The sequence below is a fragment of the Raphanus sativus genome, chromosome 5 (assembly GCF_000801105.2).
Source record: "Raphanus sativus cultivar WK10039 chromosome 5, ASM80110v3, whole genome shotgun sequence".
NCBI classification, from domain to species: Eukaryota; Viridiplantae; Streptophyta; class Magnoliopsida; order Brassicales; family Brassicaceae; genus Raphanus; species Raphanus sativus.
Window position 1 is genome coordinate 21,480,322 of NC_079515.1, and position 17,995 is coordinate 21,498,316.

The 17,995-nt window shown below is 35.4% G+C and overlaps 3 protein-coding genes across 3 annotated transcripts; 1 reads left to right on the plus strand and 2 right to left on the minus strand.

The window, feature by feature from the left end:
* The first annotated feature begins 8,657 nt into the window (after positions 1–8,657).
* LOC108857825 (peroxidase 3) lies at positions 8,658–10,355 on the plus strand. Its single transcript, XM_018631847.2, has 4 exons — positions 8,658–8,948; positions 9,033–9,221; positions 9,304–9,466; positions 9,783–10,355. Exons 1-4 carry the CDS (start codon positions 8,736–8,738, stop codon positions 10,196–10,198), a joined length of 981 nt encoding a protein of 326 aa, XP_018487349.1. The 5' UTR covers positions 8,658–8,735; the 3' UTR covers positions 10,199–10,355.
* Positions 10,356–10,485: 130 nt separating this feature from the next.
* LOC108857824 (uncharacterized) lies at positions 10,486–12,622 on the minus strand. The gene is made up of 9 exons (XM_018631845.2): positions 12,239–12,622; positions 12,068–12,115; positions 11,907–11,966; positions 11,737–11,820; positions 11,562–11,666; positions 11,337–11,450; positions 11,134–11,234; positions 10,895–11,006; positions 10,486–10,809 (listed from the first exon to the last, which is right to left on the minus strand). The coding sequence occupies exons 1-9, from the start codon at positions 12,542–12,544 to the stop codon at positions 10,681–10,683; spliced, it is 1,059 nt and encodes a 352-aa protein (XP_018487347.1). The 5' UTR covers positions 12,545–12,622; the 3' UTR covers positions 10,486–10,680.
* A 2,245-nt stretch (positions 12,623–14,867) lies between these two features.
* Positions 14,868–17,298, minus strand: LOC108857274 (uncharacterized). The gene is made up of 9 exons (XM_018631232.2): positions 16,836–17,298; positions 16,665–16,712; positions 16,501–16,560; positions 16,072–16,155; positions 15,892–15,996; positions 15,680–15,793; positions 15,481–15,581; positions 15,265–15,376; positions 14,868–15,180 (listed from the first exon to the last, which is right to left on the minus strand). The coding sequence occupies exons 1-9, from the start codon at positions 17,193–17,195 to the stop codon at positions 15,052–15,054; spliced, it is 1,113 nt and encodes a 370-aa protein (XP_018486734.2). The 5' UTR covers positions 17,196–17,298; the 3' UTR covers positions 14,868–15,051.
* Positions 17,299–17,995: the final 697 nt, after the last annotated feature.

Consider the following 17,995-nt stretch of genomic DNA (forward strand, 5'->3'; position numbering starts at 1 on the left):
ACATTAATACATATATCATACCACGGCGGTATTTTCATTCTAGTGTTTCTATACATATAAGCAACAAAATGTTCGACTTGACATTAATGCAGACACTTCCAAAATGACTCATAAGTAAATATAAAAAAATGGAGTCATGTGGTATAAGAATGATGCATGATAGTAACAGATTCATCCAAACAATTCTACAAATTCAATGATCAGATGCTGAGCGACAGATAGAAAAGAAAGCAACAAGACTACAAAAGCGAAGATTGCCAACATAGTTCTTCTGGTAAAACAAAATGGTATTCCATATTCCTTTACTGATGCAAGTTGCTGAGAAAGCCTTTTTAGCATTAAAATGAATCCTCCATACCAAGACTATAGTTAACATGATGTGCCCATAGATGGAGAAAACATCCATCTTCCTCATACTAACGAAATGCAGTGATACAGAAGATCCGAACTTTAGAAACGGAGTAACTTTTCACATCAGACAGAGTTTTCCGGCCAACTCTTGCAGCTCCAGTTTCAAGCCGCTCCCAAACACGGCGGCACTCCTCATGCCTCCAGCGAGGAACGAAGAACCTATCCCACTGAGAACAGATCCGGAGTCTCTCTCTTAATATGGATGGGTATACAGTTTAGAAAGGTACATTTAACCTTTTAGATGTGGAGATAGAGCGGCATGAATGAGTGTTTTGAACCACGATTATACAGAGTTATAAGCTCTAAAATCTGGATTAGATGCGTTAACAGGGAGAGACTTACGGAAACAGGCACTTTCTGTTTTTTTTTATCATCCATAGACACATTGTGGGTTTGGGACACATTATGGGAACAGCTGTCCTTTTGTTGCCATTACTGTCCCTCAAAGCCTTAAGTGTATGGTTCTCTCTCTCGTTGCCTTCTTAAGTATATGGGTTTATTTTCTTTGTAACTAGTTACTTATTCAGTTGTAATTAAAACCTTTTCTCTTCCCAAAATATCTCTCTCTTTTTCTCTCTTTTTCCATCTGTATCCAAAAAATCTCAGTTCAAATGAATCCCAATTTTTCTCTTTCTTTCTCTTCGAGACATTTCTAGATCCAGAAATCGAACTCTAAAATTGAATCCTAATTCTCTTTCTCACTTTTGACATCTTCTTGATTTTTGTTCATCTTACTCTGAATCTCGATCGTTTCTCGATATCAAAATCTCATTCTCTATTTCTCGATCTTGATCTCGGTTCTTTTCTGCCTCCGTTGATTCACAACAAACTCCACATGGAAGGTTAGATCTCGATTCTTATAACAAATACTCGAGTCTAGTATGTCTTCTCGGGCTAAACCCCAAATTTTGCATCTTATTTAAAACTTTGCAGAGAACGCAGAAGACCACCTTCTCCTGAGAGGCTGAATGTAATTGATGTGGATGGCAATTGTGTGGATGTGGTGAATGTTGGTGTCGGGAGTTGTGTGGATGTGGACGGCAGTCATGTGGATGTGGTGAGAGAGGAAGAAGTGAGTGTCGGCAGTTGTGTAGATGTGGACGGCAGTTGTGTGGATGCGAACGACAGTTGTGTAATTGATGTTGATGACAGTTGTGTGGATGTGGTGAGTGTGGACGTCAATTGTGTGGATGTGTTAGTTTCAGTGGTGAGGTGCAAATGTGAGTGCTGCGGACAGAGGATGTGTGGATTTGATCGATGTGGACAACAGTTGAGTGAATGTGGTGGTTGTGGATATGAGAGTGGGGGGGTCAAGTGCGCAATGGTCAAATACGAGGTGGTCAGATGAGAAAAAGATATCAGTGAAGATGAAGATTGAACATGTATTCATGATCTATCCACAAGAACTTGTATGCTTTAGAAAATCTGAAAACTCAAACTTGAATGAGTCTCTTGAATTCATGTTTTTCATTATAGTAGATTTGTTCAGAGAAAACAAAAAAAATTGAACCTTAAATATTAAAGATTTCCGGTGAAACCAACTAGAAAGGTCTCACCATTTGTGTAATATATGTTAGATTGAGTAGAGACACATAAATTTAGTCTTCGTAGAATTGATCTTACGGAACAATACGATCTGGTTCCAAAAAAGAAAAAGAGATTAGATTGAAATGAAGAAAGAAGAAAAGAAGTAAATTAATTGTTTTTTTAAATCGGTTTTGTCTGGTTAGTTTAGATCTAAAACAGACATGTTCTCACCAATCACCATCTCCCAAAGGTTTGTTTTTCAAAATCTAGAAAATCACAACCACAACACTAACTATTCATGAAGATCAAAGACTTAGATCCAATGCAACTACCTCGCGTCTTCCACTTCTGTATCCACATCCACCACCATAGTATCCATCAACACGGCATCCATCATCCACCACCACCTTCTTCTCCTCACGCCTTCCATCTCCATATCCACATCCACCGCCACGTCATCCACCAACACAACATTCACCACCACCTCCTCTTCCTCACATCTGCAACCCATGTATCCACATCCACAACCACATCATCCACCACCACCTCTTCCTCCTCACGTCTTCCACCTTCGTATCCACATCCACCGCCACAACATCCACAACCGCCTCTTCTTCTTTATGTCTTCAACTTTCCATATCCACATCCACCACCGCATTATCAACCACCGCCTCTTCCTTTTCTTCACGTCTTCCACCTTCGTATCCACATCCACTACCACAGCCACCACCACCACCACCACAACATCCACCACCACCAAAACAGAAGAGAGAAACGGATCTTCATGTCGGAAATTTGGAGTCGGTGGTCTACAGATCTTCTATGTCGAACAGAGGAGATAAACAGATCTTCCATGTCTAACAGAGGAGGAGGGGAACAGAGGAAGAACGGTACAGAGGAGGAAATCACTAATCAGAGAACAAACAACATCTGTCGGAAAGAATGTCGTCGTTTGGAAAGCGGATTGGAGAATGAGGGAAACTAGGGTTCCTCTATAGGAAACAACGAAGTGAGTAAAGGGAGATCAGGTGTGTCGTAGAATTGATCTTACGGAACAATACGATCTGGTTCCAAAAAAGAAAAAGAGATTAGATTGAAATGAAGAAAGAAGAAAAGAAGTAAATTAATTGTTTTTTTAAATCGGTTTTGTCTGGTTAGTTTAGATCTAAAACAGACATGTTCTCACCAATCACCATCTCCCAAAGGTTTGTTTTTCAAAATCTAGAAAATCACAACCACAACACTAACTATTCATGAAGATCAAAGACTTAGATCCAATGCAACTACCTCACGTCTTCCACTTCTGTATCCACATCCACCACCATAGTATCCATCAACACGGCATCCATCATCCACCACCACCTCCTTCTCCTCACGCCTTCCATCTCCATATCCACATCCACCGCCACGTCATCCACCAACACAACATTCACCACCACCTCCTCTTCTTCACATCTGCAACCCATGTATCCACATCCACAACCACATCATCCACCACCACCTCTTCCTCCTCACGTCTTCCACCTTCGTATCCACATCCACCGCCACAACATCCACAACCGCCTCTTCTTCTTTATGTCTTCAACTTTCCATATCCACATCCACCACCGCATTATCAACCACCGCCTCTTCCTTTTCTTCACGTCTTCCACCTTCGTATCCACATCCACTACCACAGCCACCACCACCACCACCACCAAAACAGAAGAGAGAAACGGATCTTTATGTCGGAAATTTGGAGTCGGTGGTCTACAGATCTTCTATGTCGAACATAGGAGATAAACAGATCTTCCATGTCTAACAGAGGAGGAGGGGAACAGAGGAAGAACGGTACAGAGGAGGAAATCACTAATCAGAGAACAAACAACAGCTGTCGGAAAGAATGTCGTCGTTTGGAAAGCGGATTGGAGAATGGGGGAAACTAGGGTTCCTCTATAGGAAACAACGAAGTGAGTAAAGGGAGATCAGGTGTGTCGGGAAAACCAAATTTTCGAAATTCAAAATAGATAAAAACCCAAAATTTCAATTATTAATTTTAATTGATTGGTTTTTTTTGGTTAGTAGGAATCTAGTTAGCCACCGTTGTTTTCTTGTTTCTCTTCATCTAGTTAGTAGATCTTTCTAGTTAGACAAAAATGTGAAACCACCTTATACTAAGAGGTGAGGTTAGTTTAGACAAATCACATGTAAAAAGTGTCTGAGGTATTGAATGTGTCTGTTTGTGTTATTCAAAAGTCGAAATGTGTCTGTGGGTGTAAATTTCTCAAATAATAGAAACCCAACAAAAAGAAAGAACACATCAAGCAGTCAAACACACATGTGAATCCAACATCAAAAAGTTTATTTTTTCTGCTGGACTGACAAATAACAAGTGTCACCAAGTTTTTTAACAAAATGCAACTGTAGTCACAACATTTACTAGCCATAAATGAATTCGATTCATTGAAAAAGACATACCCTCCATGAGTAAACTCTATTTACGCTATGGATAAAATAGGAGACAGTTACACATAGAGACACATTCTGTCTTTTGTTTATTTGTAAAGACACATTCTGAATTTGGCATACTTTTTGTGTACGGGCGTCACTGTTGTGGACGATAATAACCTTGCTTTTTCCTTTGGTAGAGAAAAAACATGGATGTGTGTTTAGTTAAGAATTACTTATTTGTTTGAAGAAGTAGGTTCATCGATTAATGAGTCTATTTTAAGCCCTTAGATGAGATGCTAATAAATCACATCTAATGGCTGAAAAAATGACAGTACAAAACCAATTGTTTGATAAAGACTCATCGAGTTTTGAATTTTTAAAAGATAAGTTATAGTTTCTTTTCGTTTTAACGAACTTAAAACTATTTACGAATGTATGTACGGACAATGATAGAGTGAACAATAAAGATGTGATGCTGATTTCTTATGGTCACGGCAAAATATCTCATGTGCTATCCACATATCTGTTGTCCACGGATCTCATGTCCATCCATCTTCTTCACATATGTTATCCACGTATCTCATGTTTTCCATGTATCTCATGTCTATCCACATATCATATTGTCACAGCTATTGTCCACATATCTATCCACCAATCTATTGTCCATGAAACTCATGTCCATCCATCTTCTCTACACATCGAAACACATTTGGGCTCTGTGATGTTTTCCGTGTTGGTCACCATCCACAAAACTCTCGTCCACCATTCTCCAATCCAAGCAACTCACATTCATCAATCTCCTATCCACCAAATGCCCATCCACAAGACCACAAGACGTCTCCATCTCACCATGTCTACCTTTCAAAACGTATATTCAAGTTGACAAAGAAACTGATGGGACAAGGGCTAAGCAGCAAAATATCTCTCATGATATCCACATATATGTTGTCCACGGATCTCATGTCCATCCATCTTCTACAAATATGTTGTCCTATCTCATGTTTTCCATGTATCTCCTGTCTATCCATGTATCTTATTGTCACAGCTGTTGTCCACATATCTATCCACCGATCTATTTTCCACGAAGCTCATGTCCATCCATCTTCTTTACACATCGAAACACATTGGGCTCTGTGATGTTTTCCATGTTGGTCACCATCCACAAAACTCACGCCCACCATTATCCAATCCAAGCAACTCCCATTCATATATCTCCCATCCACCAAATGCCATCCACAAGACCACAAGACATCTCCATCTCACCATGTGAACCATTCAAAGCGTATATTCAAGTTGACAAAGAAACTGATGGGAGAATAGCTAAGATTCTTGATTAGAGAAGGTTAGGTGACCCAATTTCTGGATTGAGAAAGTGGAAACAGAGAAAAAGAGACAAGGGTTTGGTTGTGAAATCAAAAAATAAACTTTCATGTCGGTGGTTGCCTATGAAATGAATCGGTGGAAAGAACATGCGGGGGAAGAAAACAAAAAAAATTTCTATAACAAGAAATAGAGAAAGAGAGACAGGGATTCAGAAACAATTTCTCTAACCTTCAATCAGTGTCTAGCCGCCCAGATTTGTAGTTCAAGAAGATATTGAAAGGGAAAAAAGTATTATGGTTTGGTCTCGTTCGTGAGACTTGACTCGATTTAGAAATTTCTAAATGAAAAATAAAGTTATTTGTTTTAAAAGCGATAATATATTATGAGGCTCATATATCCTCATATATTATTTGTTTTGAAACGGAACATTGGTTAATTCAATACACAATCTCATTAGTTAAGGGTTAGATTGGTAAATTCACTAAGAGAAAGTGTCCTATAAGTTCAAAGTGTCCTTTTATGTAATTGGAAATTTAGAATGTGTTTTATAGAGTAAATTTCTCGTTAACAAGGAGATATTTATTTTCTGAAATTGAGGACAGTAAACACCGTAAAGACAGGTATAATAGCGATCTTAAAGGAAAATATATCTTCCTTTACAAGTGAATCATAATAATAAAGAACCATTCGAACGTTCACGACTTGGCAAAGTGTTTTTTATCAGATCAAATTGTTAAAGAAACCTAAATTCGTGACCACATGTTGGTTTTAGAGTTACACCATCGACACCGTTATGACATCACACGAAAACATAAATCTAGACCAACAGAGACTGCAATCTGTAATTCTAAATGACCAAATCAATAGAACTTAAATATTGGACTGGTTCAAATGAAAATTTACATGGATTCTTCTCGACGAAAAATTAGTCCGTATAAGAGATCAATTGGAAGGAAGAGAATAACCAAGATGATGACATTTATAATTTGTTTCAAGAGGTGCCATTGTCTTTTGAAGGAAGGCGTTCGTTCGGAAAGACAAAAGACGCCGTTTGCTTTAATAAAAGATGACATCATCTTTTTAAAGGAAACTACATCTTGTCCGCTAGATTGCATAATTAAAACAAGCTTGACCATTAGATACAATATTTTTTTTCCTATAAAAAAGTGATGACTTCAGCAGTTACAAAAAAAACAGTTTGTTATTATATATAGATTGTTATTTTAAGTTTGTGTACAGTGATTAAAAAAAAATTAATTTTATATATTTAAAAATAAAATATTATTATCTATAATTTTAATTATATTTTAACTAATTAAAAAATAGAATAACATTATCTACACTATTATTTATGAAGTAATTTTACTGATTTGTCACACTCTCCATGATTTTTGATAATTTTGTTTATTTATTTTAATTAAAATTATAAAACTGATACTTATTTTGAACAAATATTTTATTTCATAGCAACTAAATTAAAACGGATGGAATATTAATTTGATGCTCTCATTTCTCCTCATAATAAATGTTTCTAAATCGTATGTTACCAAGAAAGATAGGCTCAAGATATAAACAACAAGAGTAAAGGACAGAACAAAAGTTCCAGATAAGAATGTACGTGGTAGAATTGGAATATTCATAATAATTTTATATTTATACATTTAACATATGATATTGGCAATTGGCATATTGAAATCGATGTCGCTACCAAATCCCTTAATTAATCTTATTTACACCTTAAGGAATTATAAAAATTATTAAAAAACGATTGTAATCGTGGAATACTCTCTTGCCTGTTAGTAATTTGTTCGTTGTGGTTCCCCTAGCTGTACTATTAGGGGGATTAGGTGAGTGCTGTAAATTTGGCATAAAGAAAGATCAGTGGAATCACGAAGTGAACAACTCGTTTCATATGAGGGCTATTGTTCAACTAGGATATTAACTGAAAATAACAGAAAAATTATATTTATTCAAATTTGCGAATTAATTAGCTTTATTTTTGTTGATTGTGACATTATAACGCTAAATACAATCAATGAAGTTTTGCTCGAGAAAAAAAGGTTTTGCTCGAATTTTATATGTTACTTACAACTTACTCTAGTTCCATTAATGGACCAAACATACACCCTCATTGTACCATATCTAATTCTTACTTTATCCCTATTAGTAGATATACTTTGGAGTTCACTTTGCAATAATTAGTCACTAAAAATATATTCACGAATAAAAAAATAAAAAATAAAAATAACAACAAGACCAAAGTGTTTTAAAACATCATGAATGAGGAAAATAAATTATCCAGATATCCTCATATTGTAATAAATAAATATAGTGTGTCAAAGTTAAAGCAAAAAGTAATGAGAAATTATTTGAAATACCATAAGTTAGATACCACTTTAAAAATATATTTAATCAAAATACCTTAATATTTTAGATTTAGGGTTCAATGATTATTGTTTAGTGTTTATCTTTATATTTACCTCTATAAATGTTTTATAAATGATTATTAAACATTTAAAATGATTTAGCAGGATTAGATTAATATTTTTGATCACAAATTTAAGGTATTTATGAAAATAGTTATATAATTTGAAAATAGCATCAAGTTTTTGGTAAAATTAGAATTGAGAAGAAAAAACCCAAATAGTACACTGGCAAATTTGTGAAATGAAACAAAAGTTCTATTGTCCAAACATCATCAAGAATCAAACATTTAAATCTTTTCTGAGGACTTTTATGTAATGAGGTGAAACATTATATACTCTTTTTCCTTTTTGTCGCAACATTTATATATTGATGGGTCTCAAACCCCACAATTTCTTTTGTGAGTGACGCTGATTATGAATCAGAAAATAACAGAAAAAAAGACAACACGTAAGAGCACATGTTAGTTAGCTTAGATGGACCCATGCACCCAGGCACGCATTACCAACCATTCAAAATGTTCTATATAACAACCTCCAAGTTCCAACGTTTGAATACACCACACATTGAACATAGTCCTCCCAAAATATACATTGTCTCAAAAAACCACAAATATAAAGATGAATTGCCAGAGAACTATTGCTCTGTCCCTCTCTCTTTTACTTGTGGGATTGGTCGGGCCAATCCAAGCTCAGTTACAGATGAACTTCTATGCCAACACTTGTCCAAACGCCGAAAAGATTGTTCAAGATTTTGTTTCAAACCACATTTCTAATGCTCCTTCTCTTGCCGCTGCTCTCTTACGGATGCATTTCCACGATTGTTTTGTTCGGGTAAAAACCATTTTCATCTTTTTATAGAGCATGCTATTTGGCTACTGAATTAGTGACAAGGATATACAATATATGTACATGTAGGGCTGTGATGGATCAGTGCTTATAAACTCAACGTCAGGAAATGCGGAGAGAGACGCAACGCCTAACCTAACGGTTAGAGGGTTTGGCTTCATCGAGGCAATCAAAACTGTGCTTGAAGCTCAGTGTCCTGGAGTCGTCTCTTGCGCTGATATTATCGCTCTAGCATCTCGAGACGCCGTAGTTTTCACCGTAAGCAACATATAGATTCACAAAACATAATTGTAAATTACTATTTCTAGTATTTGTCGTCATAAACTATGGTATGCTGTAGGGAGGACCAAGCTGGAGTGTACCAACCGGAAGAAGAGATGGGAGGATATCGAACGCATCAGAGGCCTTAGCTAACATTCCTCCTCCAACCAGTAACTTCACCAATCTTCAGACACTCTTTGCAAACCAAGGACTTGATCTTAAGGACCTTGTCTTACTCTCTGGTAAAGTTTAAACCTTAATATTCAAAAATCTTTAAATATTAGTTAAGCGACTTGTAGTGGACTAGTGCTTAAATGGCACCTATGCGCCGTTTATACCGATATTTTTTTAATCAATTTTGAAAAATAGTTTCGGAAGATTTGCTGCTATAATGGATACTATGGCCTCATTTACACTGCTCTTTAGAAAACTGGTTAAAGTTTTAAATCTCAAATGCAACTATATTGTCTCAAAAGATTTGACCTACGTTTTTGTTTATACAACATTTTAGCATACGGTTCAAGCTTTTTCTTAAAATAATGTGTTGTGTTATAACAGGGGCTCACACTATCGGTGTATCTCATTGCTCGTCTTTCACAAACCGTCTCTACAACTTCACGGGTCGTGGAGACCAAGATCCGGCCTTAGACAGTCAATACGCAGCCAATCTCAAGTCTAGGAAATGTCCTAGCCTCAACGATAACACGACCATAGTGGAGATGGATCCAGGAAGCCGTAAAACGTTTGATCTTAGTTATTACCAGCTCCTTCTCAAGCGTAGAGGTCTTTTTCAATCAGACTCTGCTCTCACCACCAATCCCACAACGCTCTCAAACATAAACCAGATCTTGAAAGGTTCGGTTGAGAGCTTCTTCTCTGAGTTTGCAAAGTCAATGGAGAAAATGGGTCGGATCAATGTCAAGACTGGGTCAGCAGGAGTGGTTAGAAGGCAATGTTCCGTTGCAAATAGTTAAGTGGTGCAAAACTTAAGAGTATGGGAGTTTGTGTGTTTATTTTGCGAAAAATAATAAGGATAATGATGATGATTGTAATGATTGTGATGTGACCTTTACAGATCTGTGTGTATGCATTTGGTTATAGAGTTTCATCAATAAAAAAATATTAGTTTTTCTTGTCTTGTCTTGTACGAATCATGACAATGAAGTTGGTTTAACTACATTGCCGTTTTGTAGATAGGGTTTATCTGCATACGAGAGGATCCAAAAGCATTAAAGAAAATATTATGTGAAATATTTCAGTAAAAAAAAAAATATTATGTGAAATATAACCATTGCTGATACATTTGAGTGTTTAAAAGAAAAATAAAAGCCAATAGAAAAAGAGAAATTATTATTTGAAATATAACCATTGTTGTATAAAGCTTGTATCATTACGTTGTATAGGGCTCACTCAGTAGAATTGAAGAGAAAAAACTCTGCCCTCATCACAGTCTACTTCATCTCCTTCTTGCAAGAACTATGCCAGCAACAATAGCTGTTCCAGCCACCGCGATCGCCACTGATGATACTATCCTCGTCACTGTAAACACTGACCCATCGCTTGGTATCTCCATAAGATCCTCTATCTGTAAATTCCATGAAAGTATGAAATAAACCACAAACCGAAAACGAATACTAAGATTGTCAATTATAAGTTTCACAGCAACGAACCGATGCAGTTTTCTTCCAATTCTCCTTGATTCCATTAACATGCGCCCTGCCGACAACTGCCACAACCGATTTGTACTTACTTGCAACATCCAGCAAAGCGGTTGCCATGTACCTGAGAGTTTCATTTATGTTGCCACACCAATCAAATCATTAATCATCCCTATATTTGCTAATAGCCTAATTCCAACACTCCTATTTGAGTTTTCAGATTATGAATCATGACAAGAGAACACACTAACCGGTCTCGCTCATACACAAGTGTTTCCATGAGGGATGGAAACTCCTTGCTTAGTTCTTTGATCAACAGTGTCGCCGAATCCAAAGTTTCCATTTCTTGCGGCTGAAGCGATTCAAATTTATCATAGATTGAGATATATATTAGATATGATTAATCGCAGTAAATTACATACGTAGAAAGACACAGAAAAAAAAAAAGACTTACCACTCTGTCGTGTTGTTCAGAGGTAGGCAAGGAGAAATCTTGAAACATCACGTAGTATAGAAGCTTTACCTTGTGCCATAGAGGCATTTTCGCACATGTTCTTTTAAACGTGATCTGCATCGGAAATAATACTGAAATCAAATGAAAATATACTGGAACAATGTGAGAGAATGCGACTCCATGTAATATATGATGCATAACAATACTAAATGAAACTGAAATAACCTCTACAGGACGATCACCAAGTATGACGTTGGCCCCACATTTAAGAGCCTCTTCATATGCCACACGAAACTCAGAACCAGGAATAGCCTCATGCTCACTGGCGATCTAACACAAGGACAGGATGTAAAGTTTTTGTTTGTCCATTAAAAGAATATTATCAATTAAGGAAGCTTGCCTTTGCAAGAAACCAGCCACAGAGTATTCCAAACGTGTTCTGTTTCTGCTTCCAACTCTCAATCATGTCCCACATGGTTGGAATCTAGAGAAGCCAAAACAGAGTAGGATTTCCAGAAATTTTCACACGAGAGCCAAATAGCAGAATAACAAGTGCGAAAAGGCACACACCTTCAGAGTCTGAGGCTGGAGAATAGACATTCGGCTTGAACACAACTCCAAGAAGACAGCCTATTAATCATCGTCAGCCACGTGGTTAGAGAGTTAGACCAAAACTTAAGATAACCAAACTCCAGCTTTGTGGTGAAACATATATTGTAAAAAATACGAACCTCAGGTTTCAAGCCGCTGATCACTGAGTTAACTAATTCGCAAGATTCCTGAACACCAAAACGATAATTTCAAAAAAAAAAGAAAAAAAAAAACAAAGAGCTAAGACTCAGAGGAAACCATCAGTCTTGAAACTCGCAAATTCAATTTCAATCCTTAGCTTCAGAGAATACCTCTGACACATGAGAAGTTCCAATCAAAAACACATAGCAAGATCGGCTTTCCGCATTGGACTGGCACGTCAGGACCACAATGCTTTTCGCCAACTCCTCCGGTACCTCCAGTTTCTCCTCATCTCCATCATCACCAGCTGCAAGTGCATCGCCGCCGCTAACCACGGAATCGGGGTCTTTGTGTTCTTCTTCCTCCTCCTCCACATTCATTATACTGTTGCTTAAGGACGTATCACCAGTAGGCTTGGAGTCTTCTTCGATGTGAACCTCCGTCTCCGACAACGGTGGCGATTGCCTCGGTTCCATCGACTTGGAGAGGAGGTGGATTGGATGGCAGAGATGTAACTGCGGAGGGCGAACTGAAGTATAATAAGACTGAGATCTTAGGCAAAGCTTACTAGCTAAGGCAAAAAGCATGGTGCTATGGTTTGGTGGGAAAAGTCGTACATAAATATTTAAAAATCCATTTCCTTAATTAAAAACTTAATTAACATTTAAATCATTTTTATTCCCACCAATGGGCTTCTATTTGGCCCACGTTAAATTGTCTGTAATACTTGCCGTATTTAACATTTAATCAATTTTATTACCAAACAAAATGGGCTTCTTTTTCCTTAATTAATACACTAATCAATTTTATTCCCAACTTTGTGCTTCAATTGGGCCCACGTTAAATTGTCTATAATACTCTAGTTTTATTAAGGGGCTTATAAAAGTGAACATTGGACTTCTATTGGCCCACGTTAAATCTTGGTTTTTCAAAGTTTGCCAAATAACATTGTACATGTATCAATAATTTTTAAAGATTGTCAAAAATTATATTTTTTTAATAATTAAAAAGATTAAGAAAAGGACAAATTTTTCAGTAATCTTTAAAGTTACTTTTAGGATTTTAGAAATAGAAAAATATTATTACATAATTTTTTACATTATATATTGTTAAAACTATTTGATGGTAATTTTCATTTTTTTTTAGCTTCTAAGAAAAAGCAATTGTAAAAATCTATTTGACAGTATTTTTTATTTCCTTTAAGATTGTGACATATGTAAATAATTTTTTAAGATTGTGACATGTGTAAAAAATAAAGATTCTCTTTTATAATTCTCTTCGTAATATTTTTAAAAATAAAAATTATTTTTTTTGTAAAAAAGAAAAAAGTACATGATGACAAAAACAAGAAAAAATACTTTTAAGTAGCTTTTTACAATTATTTTCTGTGTAATTTAAAAAAATGAAAATTACCATCACTTATTTTTAGCAATATATAATTGTAAAAGACTATGTAATAATAATAAAATTTCTAAATCCTAAAAAGAACTGTAAAATATTATTTTTGTAATGAGAATTTTCCTTTTCAAAATTTCTTTTAAGCCCTAAACAAAAGAGAATTGTATCATATTTTTGATACATGTCACAATTTCTTCAAAAATTAAAAAATTAATTTCAAATAACTTTTACAATTGTTTTTTGTTTATAACTAAAAAACGAAAATTACTATCAATATTTAATGCATTAGTTAGCAACTTTGATGAACCAATATTTATATAATAAGATAAATATTAAATTTTAAGAAAAAGTTATTAAAATAAATTATAAAATCCTACAAGTACAAAAAAATATTTAATTAAATCATTCAAAAAAAACTAACTATAAAATAAATAAATATTTGTTTTTTAAAAGTCTAAACAAAATAAAATTGTAACAATACTCTTATTATTTTTTATAAATAACTAACTTTCCATTTTCAGTAGATAATTTATGTTAAAAATTATAACCAAAAATAGCTACCAATATTTCACACACACACATATATATATATACATATAGGTTTAAGCTTCAACATATTATTTTTACAAAACACAACAATATTTACATGAAAATATTACTTGAATATATAAATATTACCTGAGTATAAAATATAAATGATTTATTATTTTAAATTTTTATTAAATTAAAACATCAAACAAAATCTGTTGCAATTCACGGGTTTATAAAAGTGAGAAATTGTGAAACAAATTGTTGGATTCTTTTCTTGTGAGACAAGTAAAATATCATTCTTCAAACATTTCTTTTCAGATAGAATAATTTAGGTGAACAATCGATCATTTGTATTTGTCAAAAGTCTTCTTCTTTTTTACTTATTCTTTCCTATTATTCGATTCACTTCTCTACCATTCTCGTAACTTTAAGTATATTTACATAATCTTTTGTTGCATATTCATAGGTTCTCTATAGCATATTTCAATCAGACACTGCCCTCGCCACAAATCCCACAACGCGCAAAATAATGAGGATGATGATGACGATGATTGTTATGTGACCTTTTCAGATTTGTGTGGACATTGATAATGATAAAGATATATCAGTTTTTTTTTGTTCTTGTCTTGTAGAAATCACCACACTGAAGTTGGTTTGAGTACATTTCCATTTTGTAGATAAACTTATCTACAAACGAGAAGATCCAAAAACATCAAAGAAAATTACTATGTGAATATACAAGAGAAAATCAAAGGATGAGATTTTAGGAATGTGTTTAAATATTTAAAAATTAAAAAGAATATTAAAATTTTCAAAACAAAAAACTGTTATTTAGTCATTTTATTTTTTTAGTGTTATTTTTTTGACAAAAACTTAAAAAGTGCTATTTTAGAGATTTGCCGAAAATATAACCATTGTTGATACATTTGACTGTTTAAAAGAAAAATAACGGTTGACAAGAAAAAGAGAGTAATGACTGTAAAAGTTTGTATCATTCCTTTTGTATGGCTCAGGAGAATGAAGAGAAGAACTCTGCCCCTCATCATAATCTTTTTCACCTTCTTCTTGATAGAAGTATGCCAGTAACTATAGCTGTTCCTGCTACTGCAATCGCCACTGATGATACTATCCTCTTCACTGTAAACACTGAGTCGTCGCTAGGTATCTCCATTAGATCTTTCATCTGTAGATTTCATGAAAATGAAATGAATTAAACTCCTCTTCCTTAATTCAGAGACTGTCAACGACAAGTTATACAATAACAAACCGTTATAGGTTGCTTCCAGTTCTTCTTGATTCCATTAATATGCCCTCTGCCGACAACTGCAACGACCGAGTTGTGCTCACTTGCAACTCTCAGCAAAGAGGATGCCATGTACCTGAGAGTTTCATTTATATTTGCAGTTTTCAGAATGATGGATCATGATAAGCCAAGATTAACGAATCCGAGAAACTAGATAGAGAGGGATTGAAGAACACTAACTGGTCTCGCTCATGTACAAGAGTCTCCATGAGAGATGGAAACTCCTTGCTCATTTCTTGAATCACCAGAGTCACCATATCCACATTGTCCATTTCTTTCAGCTGAAGCCATCCAAATTTATCATAGATTGAGATATACAAAGATACGATGAACCACAGTAAATTACATAACAAAAAAACATGTATACAGTAAGGCTTACCATTCTGTCGAGTTCTTCAGCGCTCGGCAAGAAGACAGCTTGAAACATCAAGGAGTAAAGAAACTTTACCTTGTGCCATAGAGGCATCTTTGCCCATGTTCTTTTTAACGTGATCTGCGTCGGAAAACATATTGAAATCAAATGAGTATGTAAGAGAATGCAACTCCCATGTTACTAAGAGAATGCTTTGAAACTGTAGACCAACATAAAACCTGTACAGGACGATCCCCAAGTATCACACCGCCTCCATATTTAAGGGCCTCTTCATATGCCACACGAAACTCAGTACCAGGAAAAACCTCCAGCTGACTTGCGATCTAAGAGAAGGGCAGGATATAGTTCAGAAAGTCAGAGCTTCTAACAAAAGAATACATCGATTTAAGGAAACTTGCCTTTGCAAGAAACCAGCCATAGAGTATTCCAAACGTGTTCTGTTTCTGCTTCCAACTTTCAATCATGTCCCACATGGTTGGAATCTAGAGAAGCCAAAACAGAGTAGGATTTCAGAAGAAGCAAAAAGGGTTATAAGAGTGAGAATCGTGTATCTCTCTAATATATCATCAACAAAAGCATTAGCACATAAAACAAGTGAGACCCCATGCATCATTTGATAAATGGAATCCTCTGTTTTGAGACTTATAAAGGAACTTTGGCATCACTCTTTATCGTTAACAAACAACAACAAAAAGTCTATCATCTTCGAACCAAAAAAACAGCTATGCACATTCTTTTCCAGGATCTCACACAATGATAGATGGCCACAATAACACGCGAAAAGTAAGCAAGGAAGACGCAGAATCACAAGTGCAAAGAAAGCAAACCTTCATAGTCTGGGGTTGGAGAATAGACACTCGGCTTGCACACAGCTCCACGAAGACAGCCTATTATTAATCAAATCATCAGCCAGCCACGTGGTTAGACCAAAACAATTAAGATAACAAACTTCAGCTCTCGTTGAACATTATTATGTAAAGAGACGACGAACCTCTGGTTTCAAGAAGCTGATTATTTCTTTAACTTCGCGACAGGATTCCTGTAACCAACAACAACATTGCAGGATCATCCCTTCATGATCAATTGATTGAATACTATTCTATCACACTCTAATAACATATGCAATTAAAGAGTCTCCAAATCCACAAACAGCTCCTTATACCTTCGATACATGAGCAGTCCCGATCAAATACACATCGCATGTTCCGCTTTCCCCAGTCGACTCGCACGTCAGGATCACTACGCTTTTCGCCAGTTCCTCCGGCAGCTCCACTTTCTCCGACGATGAACACTCGCCACCGCCGTCACCACCGGCTGCATCTCCGACGCTAGCAACGGAATCGGAGTCTCTCTGTTCTTCTTCTTCTTCTTCTTCTTCTTCCTCAACCGCGTCCTCCTTCTCCACATTCACTATGCTGTCGCTTAGAGTGAAATCGCCGGCAGGCTTGGAGTGTTCTTCGATGTGAACGAAGTCCTCGCCGGAGTGAACCTCCGTTTCCGACGGCGATTGCGTCGGTTCCATCGAATCGAGGAGGAGGAGGTTGGATGGCAGAGATGTAATTTCGAGGGATTGCCGATGGCGAAAGTATTAAGATTGGGATCACGCGATGCTTACTAGGCTTGAGGTATAAATGGTGGGAAAGTCGTATATAAATATTTAAGTTTCATTTTCCTTAATTAATACCAGTACTTAATTAACACATTTAAATATTTGACCCAAAAAAATATTACTCCCTGTTTCAAATTGCAGATAGATTTGGCTAAAAACATTAATATTAAGAAAGTGATTATTTATTAAAAATATCATTTAATATAAAATTTTAACCAATTATAAAATAGCCAACATAATTTAATTTGTCACACATTATTTAGTGAATAAAAATTGCATTGAAGTGTTTAAACTAATTATATCGTGAAACAATTTTGTTTTTAAAGAAAACAAAGTGTAATATTTATTTTTTTATTCCTAGCAGTGGACTTTTATTTGGCCCACGTTAAATTGTCTATAATACGCTAGGTTTTAAAAGGCTTATAAAAGTGAGAAATTCTAAAACAAAATGTTGTATTCTTTTCTTGTGACAGAAGTAAAATATCATTCTTGAACCATTTTATACTCTTTTTCAGATAGAATAATTTTAGGTGAATAATCGATCATTTGTATTTGTCAAAAGTCTTTTCTTTTACTGATTCTTTTCCTATCATTCAAATCTCTTCTCAACAGTTCTCGTAACTTTATAATATATTTACTTCATCTTTTGTTGGATATTCATAGGTTCCTTAACATAATTACCAAAAACAATAACTTTATATGTTCATAGTTTC

Coding starts and splice junctions, on each gene's coding strand:
- LOC108857825 (XM_018631847.2), top strand. CDS start 8,736: ATGAATTGCCAGAGAACTATTGCTCTGTCCCTCTCTCTTTTACTTGTG. Junction 8,949..9,032: donor TCCACGATTGTTTTGTTCGG/GTAAAAACCATT, acceptor ATGTACATGTAG/GGCTGTGATGGATCAGTGCT. Junction 9,467..9,782: donor GGACCTTGTCTTACTCTCTG/GTAAAGTTTAAA, acceptor GTGTTATAACAG/GGGCTCACACTATCGGTGTA.
- LOC108857824 (XM_018631845.2), bottom strand. CDS start 12,544: ATGGAACCGAGGCAATCGCCACCGTTGTCGGAGACGGAGGTTCACATC. Junction 12,116..12,238: donor GAACTTCTCATGTGTCAGAG/GTATTCTCTGAA, acceptor TTTGGTGTTCAG/GAATCTTGCGAATTAGTTAA. Junction 11,667..11,736: donor GTGGCTGGTTTCTTGCAAAG/GCAAGCTTCCTT, acceptor TCCTTGTGTTAG/ATCGCCAGTGAGCATGAGGC.
- LOC108857274 (XM_018631232.2), bottom strand. CDS start 17,195: ATGGAACCGACGCAATCGCCGTCGGAAACGGAGGTTCACTCCGGCGAG. Junction 16,561..16,664: donor TCAGCTTCTTGAAACCAGAG/GTTCGTCGTCTC, acceptor GATTAATAATAG/GCTGTCTTCGTGGAGCTGTG. Junction 16,156..16,500: donor TCCAACCCCAGACTATGAAG/GTTTGCTTTCTT, acceptor TGGCTTCTCTAG/ATTCCAACCATGTGGGACAT.